The following is an 18,646-nucleotide window of genomic DNA, read 5'->3' as shown; positions in this document are numbered from 1 at the left end:
TCTCTCTCTCTCTCCACACATTTTGCTACTTGTGTTTGCTTGTTACTTCAACTTCCACATTCGTACTAACATGGGGATGTTGATATATGGGAACCTTGGCATGTAATTGATTTATGCCTTTATTATGAATGAATTCAAGGAAGGCACTAGTCACATGTGCACTCTTGGGACATTGAAGTACAAGCATTGCCTGATAAATTTTGCTACATACATTAAGATGAGGGGTTGTGTGCATGGTTGATACTTAATCATTACCAAATGCCCATGTGTGGAGGGTATGTATACCTATGCAGCCATATGTGGTGGTAGCCACATGAGCAGCTGTGTGTGTGGTTGATGCTTAATTAATACCAAACCCCCATGTGTAGAGGGTTTATAATGGGAGTGGGTGGTTGTCCTTTGTCCTCACCTTGTGGCTTATGCAAGGTGCATGTGAATGATATTGGTGACAATGATGGGGTTAATGTCCCCTTTCTTTGAAGAGTGTGCCTCATTTGCATGAAAGTTTGATATGCAGGTCGAGGTTGACAATAGCCTTTCCAAATCCAATTGGTTATGTTGAATAAGGGGAAGAGTACATCCATAGTACACCTTAGATTACACTAAAGAATGGTTAGGGAAGTATATATCGTGTATGAAAGGCCGGGTCCTAATGGTAAATCATTAGAGGCAAAGTCTTACCTACTCGATCCCTCGACATGTAAAAAACCACGATATGGTTAAGAGTGTGCTAGATCTAAGTCAAAACAAGGTGGCAAAACCTGCTTTCATGAAAGGAAGAGCAGTTGAGGTAGTACCAAAAAGGCAGCCTTTAATGCCAATTAACAACCAACAAAGAATTAACCACTAAAGTAGTTTCTAACACAGAGCTTGACCAGGAAAAACATGAGCGGAGGCGAGAAAAAAAAAATCCTAGACTCTTAGCTTGGTTATGGGGGAGAGATCTTGGTTTGGTGAAGATGGCCAAAATGTACATAGACACATCATATAATATATGATATGATTGATTAGGAGGAGAAGGCAAAGGAAGCGTGCGTCGTGTTGCCAAGAAGGTGAACGTGCACAAATCGGCTCTCATTTTCTCAAAAACACACACACACACAGCTTTTTTCATGCCTTGCATCATCACCTCCATCTCATGAAGCCCTCCTTACCACCCTCACCCATCTATGCCCTCTCCTCCTCCTCCTCCTCCTCCCCCCCTCGCATTCACTCTGGATAGTTCCCTCCTCCGACGATCCAGCAGCCGTGCTGCCTTTCTAGACCCCGGTAACCTTCCTGCATTTTGTATCCCTCACCCTCTCTTCCTTGCATCCGCTTCCTTCTCACTTTTGTCCGATCAGGTGACACATCGATCAATTCGCATGAAAAATTGGCCGTGCCTGGCGATCCTGCCTTAATGAAGGTCGGGGGCTCTCCCAAGCTGGCTGCTTCAGTTCCTTCTGCGTCTGGTTCCTTTTTCAGAAGACTATGGACCCGCGTACAGGTTTTTTCCTCTTCTTTTCACTCCACAACCGCTGTGGGAATCTTCTCCCAATCGTATTACTTTTGGTATACAAACAACCAATGACGACGTTCGCACCTGCCTGCTGCACATATGGGTTGGATCTCGTCAACCTATTGGATTTAGTCGCATTGGTTGCGAATGTCTGTCGCAATGGAGCGCAAAAGTTGCTCAAATTATATGCGCCCGGTTTTCACTTGCTCAAAATTACAGTGCGTAAACTGGATAAAGCGGGACAGATTTAATAGCTGTCGCTTCCCTGATGTTTTCACATTCACGCATGATCTACGAGGAAAAGTAAAATGCAAAGTAGATAGGGCGCGCACGACCAGTAGACTGAACTTCTTTAGATGTCCCGAGTGAGGGCGATTGTTTGAACATAGCTCGATAAGCAGTCTTAATACCATTGTTTTGCATTTTATGCACAATGGGTATTAATTGCCCGTTGAACTCTATTTTGCAGGGTCCGCTGTTCCTCTTGTGGCTTCTACTCTGCTGCAAGGTGAGAGCTGTCTTTGTGATGATACATTTAGAAAGGATCGAGTCAATTCCTGCATCATGCGTATAGACGGACTCGTGCACTTAGAACGTTTTGAATTCGTAAATTTGTTCATTCCCAAACACTGTTCAAGTAGAGCATTGAGAATCGGATCTCTCGCCATGTAAGTAACTGGTGGATCTATCCAAATCCCCCAACGCCCACTTGGGATGGCAGTATTAGCATCTGGAAAGGCCAGACCTACGGCAGCGACGATATATCAAGGTGGGAAAGCGTAGGTTTCTGCTGAAAAGGTACTACAGAGCAAGACGAAAATGATACTTGAACATCCACTGCAAGGTAGAGTCTGAGGGGGTGGAGGTTTCAGTCATCTTGTTAAGAAGATCAGGTCCATGGGTTCCCTAGGTGCTGTTGGAATGGCTCCCAGACAATTTGAAGAAAAAATCTGGGATCCTCATCTCTGAAGGAGCTCTTTAATGTGGCGTCTTTATCTGCATCATCAAGAAGATCCTGCAGATGGGGGTGCTGCCTTTGATTACAAGCTTTATTGGCAGAAGTAGTGGAAATACACTCCCACCGGCAGAGCCATGCAGGGTCTGGCCGGAGAATTTTGTGTCAGAATCTTTGCTGTCGAAATATGCCGGAGATAGAAGGAACTGTTGCTATTTTTGGCAGGAGAGACATGGGCTGAACTCCCTTCCAAGAGTCATACGATTAACTTGTGGGGTACAAGAGAATCTGGCCCCGACGCAGATCAACCGAAAGGGATATTAAAGCCTAGTCCCTTAAATTTTGGAAAAGATACCGGGAAATGAAGGCTACATCAGGATGGAACATCAAGGGCTACCCAATGAACATCCGCCATGAGCAGATAACAAAAACCCTCATGTGAAACTAGATCCATAGCGAGAATGGAGGGGAGCAAAAATTTTCAAGGAAGAGTTAGACAGTGTCTCATTACATCAGGTTGTTTCAGAGCTCTGTGCACACACAGTGGGATGCCACAATTCACACAATTTTTTATCCGAAAAACAATTCACACATTTGAATGTGAAGCTACACCTAATTGGCCAAGAATTCAGAGATATTCCAAGGTTGGGATGGTCACTATGAGGAACACTCATAATAGCACTAGAGCAACATGCCACACAAATGAGTGATAGCTTTAATCCAGTTCTCAAGCATCGTGCCACATACAACCAAACATCGGTAACAATCTTGGAAGTTGCCCCAACATATACCCCCGCTTAGCTTCAATCCAAATGACAATTTAGAGGCTTAGACTACAAGGCGCCTAGCAACATAGTTCCACTTGTAATAAAGGATATCTCTCAATAAGCCTCTTTGTGAGCATGTAGGGAATTTGAGAAGTCCAGAACGCTCTCCAAACATTTCAAGGATTCATCTCTAGAATATTGACAAATAATCATAGAGATGCATCGACAAAGGAAATCCTTACCACATGCAGTGCATGATTGATAGTTAAGACGCGAGATTGTCAGAAGAGCTTCCAAATTATACACATACATATATAAGTTCCCAGTCAGCATGTATTCGGCAAATAGCATTGCTTTGCTCACTCAACAGATTCCTTCATGAACTTGATGCAAAAATTGTCATCTCCTAATCCCCCTCTCCCTTGCCGCCCCCTCGACTCCCCCCCCCCCCGCGCCCCCTCTCTCTCTCACTCTCTCAAGAGAGGAGGAGGTAGGAGGCATAAGAGCAGATTCTGACAATTCTAGGAGGTCAAAAGCAGATGTTTTGTCCTTCAGCAATCTATTATCCGCAAGTTTTGTAGCCTTAATTGTTGAGGTAGTGCCGCTACCTTCATAAGAAGTCTCGTGAAGATTGAAGCCTCGGAGGGGAGGATGTTGTCTCAAGAGTATCTCTGTTTGAATGAAATTACCCTGTGTTGTTGACTTCCTCAGTCCACTGCTCTAAACGGTCAAAGCAGCTCCTAGAAGTTGACCTTTTTACTGATGATCATCCCCTTCCATCACATCATAAAGCTGGTATCTCCCTTGGAGTCCAACCTATAGCTGATCAAGATGCAATAGGTGTTCTTTTGCTTCTGTTATAAATAATGTAATTTGTAAGATTGGATATATTCTAGTCTTATGAAGGTATAGACTCACTTTTTTAGTGAAATGAAGGTACACACATATTTTTTTTTTGGGGGTGAAAAGATTTTGCTTTTATATTACAGAGTCACAATCTCAAAGCAGGAGATTGAAACTGCACTATGTTGTGTTTTTAGAGGATGAGTTTGGGAATGTTCTTGGATTCATCTAGGTATATGCTTCTGCCGTATTAGCGGACATGCAAATTTCACCTTGTGAAGTTTTCATCCAAGTTGCGGCCTGCTGGTATTGTGATAATTCTTTCTATCTTAAATGGTGCATTGCCCTATCAGCTAGATTTAGATTTAGATGCTCGTTGGGGAGAGACTAAAATGAAAACGTTTATAGACTTCACAAGCAGTTGTAGCTTGAATGAAGAGATTTTGGACTACCTTTGATTAGCCTTCTCCTTTAGTGCTAGCCTTCGTCATGGCTGAGTCTGCCCTTCACCTCCGGAGTGTCGACAGAAACTCAGTACGAAGACTTTGTATAAATGGATGCTCAAGTATGTGTGGGTGTGTGGATTTGTATGTGTGAGAGCATATTTTTATACTATGGTCTACACCCACTGTTGGGCGCTGATGACGTCAGTGGGGATGTCATAGTAGCTAGTCCCTGCTATGCATGATGGAGTTTATGGTTTTCAACCTTGTGAGTGACTATCATGAGATTGAAACTGCACTATGTTGTGTTTTTAGAGGATGAGTTTGGGAATGTTCCTGGATTCATCCAGGTATATGTGCTCAAGTACATCAAGAGAAGATGTCAAGATATGACAAATATACATCATGATCAAAAGTCCCTGTTTGCAAGCAATCAAAAAAAGATCGCTGCAAAGAGTGCCTGAAGAAAGAGTATAGGGGAAAATGGGATTACCAAAGACTCTATGATTTGAAGGTACACACACACTTTCTTTTGTGAGAAGAAATATTTTATTGCTGTAAAATAATTACATTCATAGTCACTTCAAAAGTGGAGTAACTACTACTCAACTGAAAATCTCAGTATAAGTTGTATATACATCATGATCAATCAAATGAGTCTAAAAGCAATCATAGAAAGATTGCTGCAGAGATCGTTTGAAAAAAAGAAAAGATGGAAAAGTAGGATCACCAAAAACTCCATGATTTCTGTCCATCCATAGAGTCCACAGTGCCCAGTAGCGCACCCAAACAAAAACCTTGTCTAGCTGGATGAAAACCAAACAACCAGAAGAACCTGCCAAAAGTAACAGTAGGAAATCTCGCTCGAAGCCCCTGTCGGATGAGAGCGAGGAAATCACAAGTGTGTGGACAGTGCCAAAAGATGTGAAGCACAGATTCAGCAGAATGTAGACTTCTGTGGCAAGCTGCCGGAGCAATATGTCTATGCGCGAGTAACTGCGTAGATGGAAAAATGCAAAGTAGGACTCGCTAAAGGAAAAGCTGTTGTCGAAGAGGGACTTTATAATGCCAAAGGAGACACAGCCTCTTTCTCCGCCACTTTAGTGGGTGATACATGTACCAAACAGAATTTGCTTTGTTAGAAATCCAAGGCGGAAGTAATAACACTTTATACAGAGAAGGCACTGTGATATGTGAGAGCTTCAAAGGACGGGCTGAAGAGGAAGAAGAATGTAGAGTCCAATCCTCAAGCCTATTTTGAAGTTCCAAACGAGGTACCGGAAAGAATGGTCTAAGCATTTCTGAAATTTGATGCCATAAAGGACGGTAATGAGCTCTAAAATCATATTTGCTAGCAGCCATAGAAAAACATAAAAGAGTGCCATCATCCCGAAGTACATCCGCCACAGAAGAAATGCCTTTGAAAGATAGAAAATAAGAACGCGTGGGTTCTTGTATAGCCAAAGGAGGATGGAATACTTTGGACCAATAAATATTCTCAGCCCTCAAGGAATTTCCCGACAAAGAATCTTTGCCATTCCATTCCAAGTGGGATAAAATATGCTTCCAATCAAGAAGCAAACGAGAGACAAAAGGGCAGCCTCTGATCTTGCCTTGAATAGAGCCAAATAGGAAATCCCACTGTGTAGGCTGCCAATGCCCAAAAGCAGAAGTATCAATATGCAACAAAAGAGAGCGGATCATGAAAGCCCAAGGCTGATGATCCCCTTGCATGAACTGCAACATCATTTTCCCTCTGTGAGCAAGTATATGCATTTGATTATTGAGTATGTGCAGACCCCCGTGCATCTTTGGAGAGCAGAGATGATGCATAGAGAGTAATCTGAGACTTTTCTTGCCATTTTTTGAACACCAGAAAATCTCCATGATAGCAGACATAAAGGAAACTAGATCTGCCTTATTGAACATGATGAGAGGCAGAGAGAATTGTATGTATGCTATCAAAATGGATTGCGTTATTCGCAAACGAACATGTAATGGCCAAGTTGCAAGCTTCCAATATTCAAGTTTCGCCCTTAACTTTGTGAGCACCCAATCAGTTTGTTGAGAACGAGTGAGCCCCCAACCTAGAGGATAGCCAAGACGTCGAATCAGTTGAGAATTTGGAACAATTTCTCCAGGCCACAAAAGACTATGCCAGTCTTTAGCATGCAACAGCAATAATTTTGATTTCTGGAAATTGACACGAAGACCAGCAGCCAAACCATATGTAGAAAGAGCTTGCATAATCGTGGAGAGATCGCTCCGAGTATTTTTTGGGGTAAAGAAAGAATCATCAGCATATGCTTGGGCGATCATGCTACGGCTACCAAGAATTTCCAATCCATGCAACATGCTAGTATCCAAAAGGTGGTCCATATATTGAAGCATTGGATGAATGGCTATGGCAAAAAGTAAAGCACTGAGGGGACATCCTTGCTGAACAGAACAACCAAGAGTCCAGGTTGTAGAAATATCCCCTGAAAGTATGTAGGCAGCTTTACTATCTTGATATAACCAATTGATAACTTGCTGCATTTTTGGGCCAAATCCCAAGGCCTGCATAGTTGATGAAATAAAATCCCACTTAACAGTATCAAAAGCTTTGGCAATATCAACTTGCAATCGCAAAACATCCTGCTGCATATATTAGGCATATTCGATTCCAACATAAGCATTAGCAATGTTATCCGTGATATGCCTACGAGGAACAAAACCATATTGCGTGGGATCCAACCCATCATGTAAATAATCTTTTAGCCGATCAACAATCATTTTGGTAGTAACTTTGTAAATGACTGGCATAAGCGTGATAGGTCTCCAATCAGCCAAAGATTCACAAATTTGCTTTTTTGGAAGGAGTTTAACAAGACGTCTCTTCCATGTGTCTGGCATTTTCATTTTGCCAAGCAGAGTTCACCATATGCAGCAATGCATGCTTCAAAAGAGGCCAATATTCTAGAAAAACTCAACGGTAAGACCATCCCATCCTGGAGATTTCCATCTACCACTGGATTTGATTGCATCTGAGAATTCCCTCTCAGTAAAGGGTTCCTCAAATTCCAAAGCTTGAGTAGTGGAAACAATAGGAGAAACATGCTGTAAAAGTAAGTTTCTTGCAGACAAAACCTACTGCGAGGGAGGATCTGCAGAACCAAACTGCTGAGAGAAATGATGTACACAAACAGAAGCAAGCTGTGACCGTGATGTAGTCCATGAACCATTAGGCAGAAGCACCCTGCAAATGTTTGTTTTTAATCTCTTCTGATGCAAGCTTTTAAAAAATTGTTTGGAAGAGCAGCCTTTATCTGTAAAAGCTCTTTGTCTTGCTCTAGTCTCCTATTTAGCCAGTTTCTTGTGATCATTGATTTGAAGACAATGTCTACCTTGGCATAGTGTTGTTTGCTCATGCAAGGACAATGGACGAAGATGATTGAGTTTAGTGAGGTCTTGACAAGTCAATTTGGCCTGAGCAACAGTTTCCCTCAGTGTCTTCATGTAAGACTTGCCATAACCTCTAATTACAACTTGCATTTTGGAAACAAAAGAATCCCATGCATTATCAATATCAAAGTGGCTCTGAGAAGACAGAGAGCGAGATGCTTCAGTAATCATGGCCTTGAAAACAACATGCTGCAAATAGCTATTGTTCACAATCAGATGTCGCCTTTGAGACAGTCTATCATCTGGCATATCATAAAAGGATAACATCTGGCATATCATAAAAGGATAACCTCAACCATAAAGGTGCATGATTTGAATTTACAAAGGCATAGTCAATTCACATTTTGCATGTAAAATCATCATTTTGTTGTGGAGCTACACTATACCAGCGATCCAAACGTGCCTGATAAGAAGAAAGGGCATTATGTTGGAAAGTGTATCCTGGTGACAAAGGCTGCAATTCCTTCCAAAGATCAACCAAATGAAGATGCATCAGTAATTGAGACCATGCATGCCTTTCAAGGGTTAACATATGATTATTTCTTGATGTATTGTTACCTGTTGCGGAGCATTATTGAAATCCCCACATATAAAGGCATGATATCTCCATGGATATCGTTGCATGGCATCCCAAATTGTAGTTCTATCCCGAGAAGATTGAGGTGCATAGACAGAAGCAAATTCAAACACCTCGCCTTGAATGATGCATTGAAGAATAATCCATCTGCCTTGATTGTCATTTAAAGCAATAACTGGCTGAAGCTCATGCTTAATCAGAAAGACTACACTTGAGAAAGAGTGCTCCCTAGCATAGAAGATATCATATCCATAGTAATGACCTGTCTTTCCTGCATAGACATGTTGATTGTGTTCTTGTAATGCCTCTATGTCAGGCTGAAATCTATTGATATACAGCCACACAGATTTCCATTTTCTACTGTCACACATCCCCTGAACATTGAGTGTAAAGCATTTGACATGAGCAGTCATATTTATAGATATTTATAGGAGAAAAACAGCTATGTACAGCAGCAACCTTCAGGATGTCAATCCTGCATTTCTACCTCAGGGTCAGGGCCTCTTCCCTGAGAAGAAACATCCGCCTGAGGAGTGGACAGCAAAGCAGCAACCTCTTCTTCAGGGAAGAGGGTTTTGCTAGCTGTCACTGCAGCCCATGTGATCCCAATTCCTGAATTGACCTCTGGAGAGTTTCCACTAGAAGATGCACCATTCCAAGTGCGAGGGGGTGGAGGTCATCAAACAGAAATAACTTTTCTTGGACTTTTCCATCCATCAGTTGGAGGTTTCGGTCCTTTTGCTGAGGGTTGAGTAGCAGGAAGCAAAGGGAAAGAAGCAGTCCCATTTGAAACCACTAAAGCTTTGCCTTTATCCTGATTCACAAAAAACTGTCTATTACCTCTGTTTTTATTTCCAATAGAGGGAGGAGCATCCTAGTGGGCATCTGAATAGGCAAAGTGGTAGGAGGCATTTTATGCTGACTCATTGGGCACTGCGAAGCCATGTGCCCAAATTTTTTACATTCAAAGCAAGCCCCTGCAAATAATCCCCATTTCAATTTATAAAAAGCACTTCCCATGTCAACATTGTTCACCGTGATTGAATAAAACTCTGGTGTGGGATTGTCAGTATCCTAGAGAATGCAAAATCGATTTGAGTTGCCGTTAGGCCGTGGTGGGCAAACCACTTTGCCGGACATCTGTGTCGGATCAAAGCTTGAAAATCCCTTGTGGGAGACCATGGCAAAACGTGCACCATTTGCTGCCCGAAAAAGAGGGGCGAATGTTCCAAAAGCATTTGTTTGTGAATCTCATCGAACATAATGACCTCAAAAAAACCTCTGGCTGCATAGTGTACCTTTCGAACAAATGACCCAACCAGTGTGCGGGTCAACCAGTTGCCTACCTCTGCAGCAGGTGGCATTTGACCTGGGGAAAATAAAATAACTGCATTTTTGGCGTATTCTCTAACTGGATCCACAATTTCATCCACTTCAACCATGAGACCAACCGAAGGAACAGAGTCTTTCCACTCTTTCCTTGTGTCTGTAAATCCTTCATGCATGACATCATAAACCAGTTGTGCTTCAACAGAATCATGCACCGGGTCATGCTGACCCTCAGCTTGCTTTTGCTTTTTGCATTGAACTGATTGACCCTTTTGAAAAGTTTTTTTATAAGAGTATTCAGCCATGTCTTCGGAAGAGGATGGAACCCAAAAAAGAGGTACCTGTAATGTGATAATAGAGAAAAAACAGTTCCAAAAAGAAAAAACAGCCCACAGAGAAGAAGATAATAGTGTATTTGCAAGGAGAAGAAGGGGAAAGAGAGATGTAGGGATTTAGAGAAAAGAAAAGACAAGTTCTGTAGAAGAAAAGGAGAAAAAAACCAGTAAAAGTTCCCAGATGAACTATTTTTCAGAAAAAGAGGGGAGATTCTGGCGATGAAAAGAGTACATAGGACCCAGAAACCCAAGATGAGAGAAAGGGGAACATAGAGCCCTCAAAACCAGCGTACAGATGCAGTCCGGGAGCAAAACCCTGCATAAAAGCAACCCAGGAGCAGGTAATCAACTGGCAGCAGCAGCCTGAGCAGGGTGGGATAGGCCGTACAAGTCCGTACAGATGTACGAAAACTGTACGGAATTCTGACGGGCTGTACGATAGGTAGTTGTAGGCCATCTTCTGGTGGTTCTAGTGATGCCCTATAGGCCATGGTATGTGCCTTGTAGGCATAAATGTAGGCACTTGTAGTGTTAGTGCCTTTTAGGCCACATAGGACACTTAGTCTAATGTGACACCTAGGACACTTAGTCCTAGGTCTAGGTACAAGTACCTTGTACTTAGATTTATCATTATCTAAGTTTGATGTGATGGCTGAACTATCGTGCGACTACTTCCATACCTGCACTCTCTCTCTTTTGTGATCGTCCCTTCTGTGGTATCAGAGCCAGCTTGGACTCATCTTCCTGCCCCGGACCTTCATCTTCTCCCTGCCCTCCTTTTTCGTACAGTCCATACGACTGTACGGACATCCCTTGTACCTGCGCCGTACAACCGTATGGCTCTGCTCCGTACTCAAGCTGTACCTCGTTCAGTCTGCGCCACCATTGGTACCTCGTCGTATAGGTCCATATGCACACCGTACTAGTCTCTGTACTCGCATTTCGTACAGCTGTACAACGCACAGTGTAGTACATGCATCCGTACACCCAGGCACATGCATCCATGCACTGTTTGTACTTGTTCCGTACTTCTTACACCGTACAATTGTACAAGCCGCACATGCATCGCCATACATCGTACATTGGGTACCGTATTGTCGTACAGCCGTACGCAGTACAATATGTACAATGTACTTTGGATATGTTTCGTACATCCGTACAGTTGTACTTGTTTCATGATTTCCGTACAGGTTTGGCACGTGTGAAATTTGCAGGACACTATCAAAATATGGGGAATGCGTGAGGTGAGTTCTAGCTGCACTGGACATCCAAAACAGGTTCTCCTGCTGCCCTATGCTGCTGCAATGAGTTTATGCATTTACGCATATATTGTCGTGCCTTGAATAAGGTGACAATTAAATGTAAGTAACAAATGCTACACATTGTTGAGCTCTTTGATCAGTTGCAACTTGCAAGGAGCTAAGTATTGTATTTATATTGACTTACATTTTGGGTATCAGGCTAGAATCTGTATGGATGACTTACCTAAAACTGGGTTTAGAACTCCAAAGGGTCAACTGATAGCATACTTTGTGTTAACTAACTCTTGCTACATATCTTTTGTACTCGGAACTAGTGCAAGTAATAGATCAGTGGGAGTTGTGTCGATTCAAAGGGGATTGCCCATAGCTTTTGAAAGTATTTGGCCCAACAAATTGTTGGACATATGAGAAAGAACTCTATGCTATTATCCATGCTTTGAAATCACCAAGAGAATGTCAAGAGGTCGTGCAATCAGCATGAGTTAAAAGGTTTAAAGGCCACGTGGGCTAAATTCATGCGATAGTTTGATATCAAGATGAGATATTGTAAAGCTAAGTATAATGTGCTAGTTGACACATCGAGTCAGATGTCCCTGGTTAATGAGTTGAGGGCCCTAAGAAGGTTTCATTTGTTGATCATATAGTTTCAAGACAATGGTTGGCATTGAGGAACTATGCGAAGTTGGTGATGTTAGTAACTCTTTCCAAATAGAAGTAATAGTGCGGTTGGTAAAGTAGCATATGTGAGTAGACGCTAGACCAATTGGGAAGAGTATGCCATCATGTGGAAACCTTCTGGCTCATGCCTATCGACCTTGGCTATTGAGGTTACACAATACTTATTAAGTGGCATACCCTCTCTAGGCTAGTGCACATGAGCTGTCCACAGACATGGCTGTGTCATTGCAAACTCAGTCTAAAGCTGCTGTTGTTGAATCAGGAGGCTCATCCCTACCAATTCTGCTTTGTGGGATTAAAAAAAAAAGCCCAAGGCCTTGGCAACTAAGGAGGCTCCTGGGCAACTTTTCTGGACTGATCGTGAGAGAGAAAAAGCCTTCCTTGAGGGAGCATTTGGTTGGAGCTGCGTGCATAAAGGGTTGCAACACTTCTGATTCTTCAAGAAGGTCCAATCCACCCTCTTGTAAGTCTTCTCGAGATACAAAAGTAGCATCACTAGAGGCCGAAACTTCTGGTGGTCCAATCAGCGGCCTTCCAAAATGTGAAAATGGTGTCGAGGTTGCTTTGTGCCTGAACAAAATGTGTTTGTGTATCATGGACGATGTTGGGAAGAAATGGCATGAGATGCAGACTCAAGGCCTTGGCTAAGATCTTGTAGGTTGTGTCGAGGGCAAGTGATTGGGAGAACAGACCCAGTCAAAACGCCAAACATAGTGGAGCGCAGATGTACTCCAAGAAACACTGAAACAAAAGTGAGGGCAAGCTATCCTCACGTGGGCATTTCTGCACTGGGAGGGGATCTTTGGAAGATGTGCAAAACTTAAAGCGAGGGTGTACTTCCCTGTATATGTGAGCTTATGCCTGTATATACGAGGTTATAATGTTAACTCCTTGCTTTATGAGATTGAGAAAATCAGATGCTTTTTCCCATGGGTACATGTTCCATTGATGTTGACAGATGCAAGGGTTCATATTTAAAAAAAGCATGCTATGGGTCTTCTCACAACAAGTGATTTTATTTCCAAAGTGTTGTTCCACCCTATGTTCTAATGTGAAATGATGTATCTTTCCCCTGTGAACTGAGTTAGGCTTTAGAGTCTAGACTGCTTGCAGTAGGAAGGTTGCACCCTTCAGGCTTCTCCCTTCTTATGATGCAACTTAAAGCTTCTTGAACTCATGCCTGTCATAAGCACAATGCCTATATGCAATGCAGCTGCCTAAGAATGAGGAGGGCAAGCGTATATTCTCTGGATAACTTATCAAGCGATAGAGAGCAGTGTTTTAACTAATTTCCCTCCAGCCATTCTAGGCATCGACCAGCAGCTTTGTTCAATCCCTATGGTATTCTGAACATTTATTAGGCAGGACTGGGCGACCCATATAGAGAATAATGTTTGGAAAGAATGCCTAACTTTCTGACTTCCCTTGCGTCCCAAAAAAGGTACTAAGGGGTGGAGTTTCCTGAGTTTGATGGGCACTTTAAGCTGCAGAATATACTAGTGGGTACAAGATGCCATTTAGAACTCGTGAGCCAGTTCACTTCCACTGTGTATGTTTCTGCCTGAATATAGTGTATGTCTTGGCCACGCCTCCTTTATGCTTTATTAGTGAATGCAGTTTTGGCAACTTTAATGTGGCCATGGAAAGACAAGCATAACAGTACAGGAATTCCCACATTCTAGAATGTGTTGTGATGGTTTTGAACGGTGTCAACATTATGTATATCGTTATATACTTATCTCATTTGGTTGATATTTCCAATTTTTTTGAAAGATGCCTTTACTTGTCAATAACATTCTGCAGGTGTTCTTGGAAACAGTAGATATAATACCCAATGCATGTTTTCCTGCAGGTAGCAGTGGACTCTGTGCTGAGGATGGATGTGCAACTTCGCAACAACCTTTTATATGAGACGTTTCTGTACTATAACCCACTTTTTTTAGTGGTCTGTAATACCAGCTCACCAGCATTACTTTATATTAAAGTAACAAACCGTTGGGCTACCAATTGCAATTGACAGGGCAAACAATAAAAACATTGGAATTTGACGGTTTGTGCCACTATTGAACATGACCTTAATGTGTTATCATGTGCAGGCCATGATGGTGTGGCTTTGGGGGATAAATTTGTGGGTGTTCATGGTCTCTCGAATAAACTATGGCAAAATATTTGAACTAGATAGTACACATCTGACTTACAAAGAAATCTGGACGGTAAGTGCTACTCGTGCAAATAATATTTTGCTGAGCGCTTGCTCGTGGAATATTTGATTATATGGATTATTACCTCTGTAAATTTGCATTTTGACAAAGGCTGCGACTGAACCAGCATAATCCATCCATTTTATGCAATAATCTGGTATGAGCTTAAATAGCTGTAAGACTAACTGAATCGCCAAGAATGCCAATCAAGATTATGTATTGCACTTTTTTGTTCTTTAGCCCTTTTATCTAATCTGAGGGTTGTTTCCAGATCATTGCTCAAATAATGCACTGTAGTTATAACCTGATTGCGTACTTTGGAAGGTCAAAAATATTATCTGTGCCAAGTTGTATTTTTTCCTCCTCAAGCTTCCATGTGGCATTGATTGGAATTTCTGAAGAAGATCGTGCTGTCATAAATGTTTCTAAGGCATGCTTGGAGGCAACCCTTGAAGGATAAGCTTGCCTCGTAAGGCTCTGCTTGCATCTCAATGATGCCACGCAGCTTTTGTCTCAAGGAGAATCCTGTCTACCATATTACTGTGACACAGACCCCTCTGGACACCATTATTGTATACCATGAACATATTTGTTCCTACAAGATCAAGTGAGAGGGCTGAAGACACAATTGGCAGATGCTTTTGCTAGAATCCAGGTTCTTGAAGGACCTGGTAAGCAGAAGGTAATTGATGAGGTTGTAAAGTCTTGCGAGGCTGCCCCACCTACCCCCCAGTTAGTCTCCGCCATGCCTAACATTGACAGGACAGCACATGAAGATGAAAAGCCCAATAGGATGATGGTGAAGCTAGAGCAGTCCGTATTATTCATCGTAAAGGTCATGCTGTTATTACATTTAACTCATGAGATTTAAGATTCTAGATCCTAAGACAATCATACAAGCTGAAAGGAACTAAGCTATGGATAGCCGAGGAACTTACAAGAGCTCAATTGAAGGATAAAGCAACGGAATTAGCCAAGGTTAAGGATGCTACGAAGGATGGAAAGTGGGCAGTGTACCGCGGAGGAATAAAGGAATTTAAATCAAAACCAAAAGACTCTTAGTCTCAAAATGATATATGGCCGATTATATATGTGTTTTTCCCAGGATATAATTTAGGTACTCTAAATAACTGGAGTTGCTTTATGTACTCCTTGGGAGTTGCCATGCGCCCTCCCTATGCTCTTGTATTAGGTGTCTTTTCTAGTGTCCGATAGACCTTTTGGTGTTCCGTGGACGTTAATAGACTTTCTTTCTTTCTTTCTTTCTGACCCTGTTGATAGAAAGTCCCCTGTGCTGTCAATGCATTCCTTGTGAAAGCACCACCAGGGGACAGCCTGGCTTAATATCACAGCTTATGTACAAGGAAGAGTTTGACGGTGCTGCAATAAAAGAGTTCCTGGCATAACTGTCAAGGACCATGTTGCTAACCAATACGTTGATATTTGAACTATGTTGCATCTAAGATGCATGACAGAAACACAATGTTCACGAAGGTATTTTTGGCGCATAGATGGGGGAGAGGAGTCAATGAAATGCACAACTTCACTTCTTTGAATGGTAGATATTTGTATGAATGACAATGCTGTCACTGTTGGAGATGTTGGCTTTTAAAAATGCATGTAGATATCATTTTTAATTTAATTGGATCTAGATTATGTAGTCCTAAAAGTTCCGCATCACCAGGATTTAAGTTCATGTGTCCCATGGGTTCAGTTTTCATAGCATATTTTAGAAGGTAATATGATAGGCCTATGTTGGTTATTTTTTGAATATTCATATGTGCTTGCCACAAGAGTAATATTCCTGCATGGTAGCGTTGGAGGAGGTCTACAGCCCTCAAAGAGGGCTTCTCCTAGGAAAGCGATGCTTTGGGAAAAGTGTTGACCAATAAATCTTGGCCATCAAGTGACCGACCATGATAGTCTAATAGTTATTGCATGATGCATCCATGCGACTCCCTTGCCTTTTGAATGGGGATAGTGTTTGTTGTCTGCGAGATGAGAAAGCCTTTGCAGAAGGGTTTTTGTACAGGTTGGCTAGGATTGCAGCAAGCATTCCCAAATTGTGGTTGAGGCGTTCTGCTTAGAGACCTTGGCTTTGCGATTCTGTAGCTTCTTGATGGCCCCTTGTGGGATGTGGTAAGGGAGTGTGGAAGAGGTGGGGCAGGGAATGTCTTCTAAGACAGGCATGGCTGGTCAAGAATGTTGTAGAGTGTATCTGCATATGCTTTCTAAAGATAAGGGCCCTTCATAGGACATAGTGATCTCCTTTCTAGGAGCTTTAGCCAAATTCTTTGGAATTACTACTATACAAAATGCTCAAGAGCTCTTGTTCATGACGGGCATGTTAGAAATCGACCAACAGAGGGTACGCACAGCTGAAGACTGATAGAATTGCCCAGGAGCTCACACAGTGTGGTGTGGGGTGTGGAATCACAAACTTCTTAAACTTGTGTGCATAGAATAGATGTGCAGACTCATCAATAGACAATGAACCAACCAGATAGAGAAACCACCAAAATAATATATTTCCGTCTAAAGCTATGGACACAATACAAAAGAGATAGATCCAGAGTCCCACCAATGGTGTGGTCCTCTGATCTTACCACAAGGTCCTTCTCCTATTTGCCGGGTATCTCTAGACTTGAGCCCGTGTGCTCCACCTCGAGCGTAAGTAGACTTCCCGTCTAGATCTCAGCTTCTTGCTGCCCTAGAAGACAGCCAAAAATCCCAGCCCTGTGTGAGCTCAGTCTGCAGCTCTTCTTGTTCTCCTCTACCTCCTGAATGTAGGCATGAGGGAGTGTATGCTGCTGCTCCTGCTGCTGCTCCCAAGTGTGCTGGCTGCTGGATAATGAAATGAGGCCTGGGCCTCTCCTTTTATAACCCCCAAGGGCTGCTGAATAGAACCAACCAGTCTGGCTGACCAGACTGGTCTGTAAAATCCAACTAGGTTGGCTGGTCCAACCAGCCCTATAAAAGGGCTTTTGCCAGGCCCTTTTTTTGGGCTGTTGCTTCTGCCATTGTAGGAGCCTCTTGCAGGCCTTTTTGCCTGCCCTCACCTTTCCAGGCTCTCTCTGGTGGCCCGCCATGCTGCGCCATATCCAGGGCCTGCTGTAGGTTGCTTTCCTGCCCACGAACCCCGCCACCTGGCTTGCCACACAGGTGCCTATCTTCTGGGAATACCTTGCCATCTGGTGCTGCTCCCAATATGCTTCTGCCAGGCCTGATCCAAGCTGAGCAGCCATAGCCGACTTTCCGTCCATAAGCTCCATTTGTTGCAGCCCTCCCATGGCTCCTCCAGGTACCTCTCTTTTCTTCATTCTTTCATTCCTGCCCACATGGCAGACATTACCCTGCCCATGTGTCAGTTTCTCAAGACCCAGGTTCACCCCCCCCATGCTCTCCTCATATGGGGCTTACAGATGGGGAGGTGACCTTTCCAACAGGGCAAGCAATCGCCGTTTCTTCCATTGCACTAAACATAAAACTCTCCTCTGGTTTGTTCTTGGGCAAGGTGTTCTTGATTGGTTTCGGAGCTCTAGTGTCCTCTAAGCGCTTTGCATTCATTATCATATACTATTATGGGGTACATGTAGACCCTTTGGTTGCTTTCTTATTTTTTCGATAGTGTACGGAAAGGAGTCCTTTGGAGAAGAGCTTGGTTCTACATTCTCTGATCTAGAACAGCAGCATCAAACAATCTCTTCTTCACCAAATTCAAAGAAGAAGCTGCACACTAAAGTGTAATTTGTGTTGTCTCTAAAACAAATACCATCTACAGCCATCACAGAATTTCTGCACAAATATGAAAAGAATTGACCCAAACTGAGTGAAAACTTGCAGAAAATTCTCCATAAAATCCTCAATACTGCATGTTTGAAGAAGAGCTGCCTTCAGTGGAGAAGCCTTCTAGCTGCCTTCTAGAAAGGATAGGGCCATAAATTTTGGAAAATGGAGCCTGTTTCTTGAGTGTAGATGCTGAGAACAACTTTTCTTCTTCAGGCTGAAGCTAAAGCAGGACCTTTTCAGTTTACAGTGTACTGGATACTCTTCCAAGTGGGCTGAGATTGTTAGAGGTAAACATCTCCTGATGTCACCTAGAGAGAGTTGTGGGTGTGCCCGCCCAATGAGTGAGGGTAGCGTAGAGAGTGAGGGCCTGTGTTGTGGGTGTGCCCGCCTGCCCCGTGAGGATAGTCTAGGGTATGCTGGTCACTATATGTTTGCTGTAGGGCTGCAGACAGTGGCAGCCTGATCAGTGTTGAGGGGCAGGAGGAGAGGCTCTCCCTTAGGGCTGACCTTGAGCCCTTTTTTCTA

General features: G+C 42.9%; 1 protein-coding gene across 1 annotated transcript in view; it reads left to right on the top strand.

The window, feature by feature from the left end:
* The first annotated feature begins 990 nt into the window (after window positions 1–990).
* LOC147906333 (uncharacterized) overlaps window positions 991–18,646 on the top strand; it is a 98,250-nt gene continuing 80,594 nt past the window's right edge. Inside the window, exons 1-5 of the mRNA XM_087378116.1 lie at window positions 991–1,269; window positions 1,344–1,486; window positions 1,968–2,006; window positions 13,984–14,076; window positions 14,228–14,344. Of these exons, the coding sequence (XP_087234242.1) occupies window positions 1,170–1,269; window positions 1,344–1,486; window positions 1,968–2,006; window positions 13,984–14,076; window positions 14,228–14,344 (492 nt within the window). The 5' untranslated portion in view covers window positions 991–1,169. The remainder of the gene's footprint in view (window positions 1,270–1,343; window positions 1,487–1,967; window positions 2,007–13,983; window positions 14,077–14,227; window positions 14,345–18,646) is intronic.

Source organism: Dipteris shenzhenensis, chromosome 1 (assembly GCF_047967505.1).
Source record: "Dipteris shenzhenensis isolate YYH24624 ecotype China chromosome 1, Dip_SZ_1.0, whole genome shotgun sequence".
Classification (NCBI taxonomy): domain Eukaryota; kingdom Viridiplantae; phylum Streptophyta; class Polypodiopsida; order Gleicheniales; family Dipteridaceae; genus Dipteris; species Dipteris shenzhenensis.
This window is presented reverse-complemented; position numbering and strand designations above follow the sequence as displayed.